The sequence below is a fragment of the Salvia hispanica genome, chromosome 6 (genome assembly GCF_029641045.1).
Source record: "Salvia hispanica isolate PSC_SH4W2 chromosome 6, Shi_PSC_v1, whole genome shotgun sequence".
In the NCBI taxonomy this organism is placed as follows: Eukaryota; Viridiplantae; Streptophyta; class Magnoliopsida; order Lamiales; family Lamiaceae; genus Salvia; species Salvia hispanica.
The window spans coordinates 22,352,129-22,354,128 of record NC_142697.1 but is presented as its reverse complement, the minus strand read 5'-3'; the positions used below and the strand labels follow the sequence as shown (position 1 = coordinate 22,354,128).

General features: G+C 47.4%; 1 protein-coding gene across 1 annotated transcript; it reads right to left on the bottom strand.

Annotated features, from left to right (window-relative positions):
* Positions 1-290: 290 nt before the first annotated feature.
* Positions 291-1,565, bottom strand: LOC125204004 (protein EXORDIUM-like 3). The gene has a single exon (XM_048102543.2). The coding sequence runs from the start codon at positions 1,457-1,459 to the stop codon at positions 464-466; it is 996 nt and encodes a 331-aa protein (XP_047958500.1). The 5' UTR covers positions 1,460-1,565; the 3' UTR covers positions 291-463.
* Positions 1,566-2,000: the final 435 nt, after the last annotated feature.

Here is a 2,000-nt window from a genome sequence, read left to right as displayed (position 1 = left end):
TACTCTTACAAATTCTGAACATTTTCAAATATCACACGAAACATTGGTTAAATTTTCAACCCAAAATTTTAGAAGCTTCAACTATAATATCCCGTTTACCATCTTGTTTTTTCAATTCTATCAAGTGTGGCAATGCATTATCAAAAATTAAAATGACTTTTCATCAGTACAGATGATGTAATAAAGCGAATGACCCAACTTGAACAGAAAAATCTCACAAATCATCTCGAATTTTCTTTCAATGGTGAAATACTTTCCAATTTCGGAAAGTTATTTTGATACTCAGAAACTCATTCAATCAAACGTATTAATTCCCAGAACAAAATATACTTGAAAATTTTAATGAACATACATACATACATACAAAACCGAAAAATAACGGATTAATTAAACAATAGTTTGTTTATAGTCAAAAGAAGGCAACACAAATTCATAAAACAGAAATGAAGCGTTTAAAGAAAGTTTACTGATCGAGCGCATTAGGGCCTGTGCAGTAATTGAAGACATGATTCCAAACCCACTGCACCAAGAATCGGCGTCGGATTCCGTTCATGTTATACGTGGCGCCATCCCTGCCGTTCAACATCTGGCCCGTGTAGGACCCGCCTCCTCCAGTCCCGTAAATGCCCTCGCACAAATCCGCTATCTCGACCGGGAAAACCGGGTCCTGACCCGCATACCAGGCGTTAATTAACGGATTCGTGGACAGCTCCGCTATCTCGTGCGCAATCACGCTTATCATCCCGTCCACCCCGACGTCACCGTTAGGCGACTTAACGGCCTTCAAACCCGGGATATAATCCGGTACGGCGAAGGGGTAGGCGCAGACGCCGGGGCAGAGCTTGGCCGAGTTCCCCACCCAGGCGTACGGCAGCGTGTAGCCGACGATGGAAGGGAAGGTGAAGTAGTGGAAACCGCAGACGTTGTTGCAGAAGTCCTGAACGTAGACGTCGTCTGACGTCAGCAGGAGGTAGACCCCGCTCTTGGGGTTAATCGGGAGCGGGCGGGTTGAGGCGGAGACGGCGGATTTTATCACGGACTGGACGGAGAGGCGCGTGAGGGACTTGCCGTGGGAGTAGAAGCGGTCGTTTTTCTGCTCGCCCACGTGGACGGTCCGGGAAATGTTGTTGTCTGTTTGATCGGTGTAGAGGCGCACGGTTTTCCACCACCCGGCGACGGACGGGGATTTGGCGTCGCCGGCGGAGATGGAGTCGATGAAGTCGCGGATTATCCGCTTCTGTGAGCTTTTCCAAGTGCCGTACCAGATTGGGTAGACGGTGATGTTGGCGGTGAGGACGGGGCCCATGTGGTACTTCAGGTGGACGAATTCCGAGGAGCCTTCGTATTTTTTTGAGCCGCCGTAGAGCGAATCGGTGGAATTGGGCCACGGCCGCCAGCATAGGACGGGCGCGGCGAAGAAGAGGGTGAGGGTGAGAATGAGCGGCGCTAGGTGGGACATGATTGGAATTGTGAGAAGGGTTGGGCTGGGAGAGTGAAATTGGATTGGGTGGGATATATAGTGATGAAAATATTATGCATGTACGAACAAAAGGAAATAAATAAATGGAAAGTGGAGACTGGGGAATAGAGGGTAATGTTCGGACAGATGGATTCTTAAAAGGTGTAGGTGGAGCCATGGGGCCCGTGACGGCATGATTGTGCAATTCGCCGCTGCTAACGTGGCGCTGCCGGATTCGCTCTCACGCTCTCTTTCTGTCTCTTTTGGCGGGAAAAAGTGTCCATGGAGGGTATTTCGGGAATCGCGGGTTTTGGAATTGGGGGCACGCCTTTTTTGGGACCGCTTCCTGCTTTGGATTTCTGTCTTGCGGAGGCTTTTGAATTGGAGGTTCTACTAATTTTTTGTTCCGACCTTTTATTTTATTTTACTTCTTTTGTGTCACATTTTATGGTATTTTGATATTCTCTTTGATTGTATATCTTTGAATGATAGAGATGATTCAAGTGTTGGGGAGACAGTAATTAAAAAAGAGGGGGAAAAA

What these genes read in the sequence shown, in the direction of transcription:
- LOC125204004 (XM_048102543.2), bottom strand. Translation starts at nt 1,459, where the DNA reads ATGTCCCACCTAGCGCCGCTCATTCTCACCCTCACCCTCTTCTTCGCC.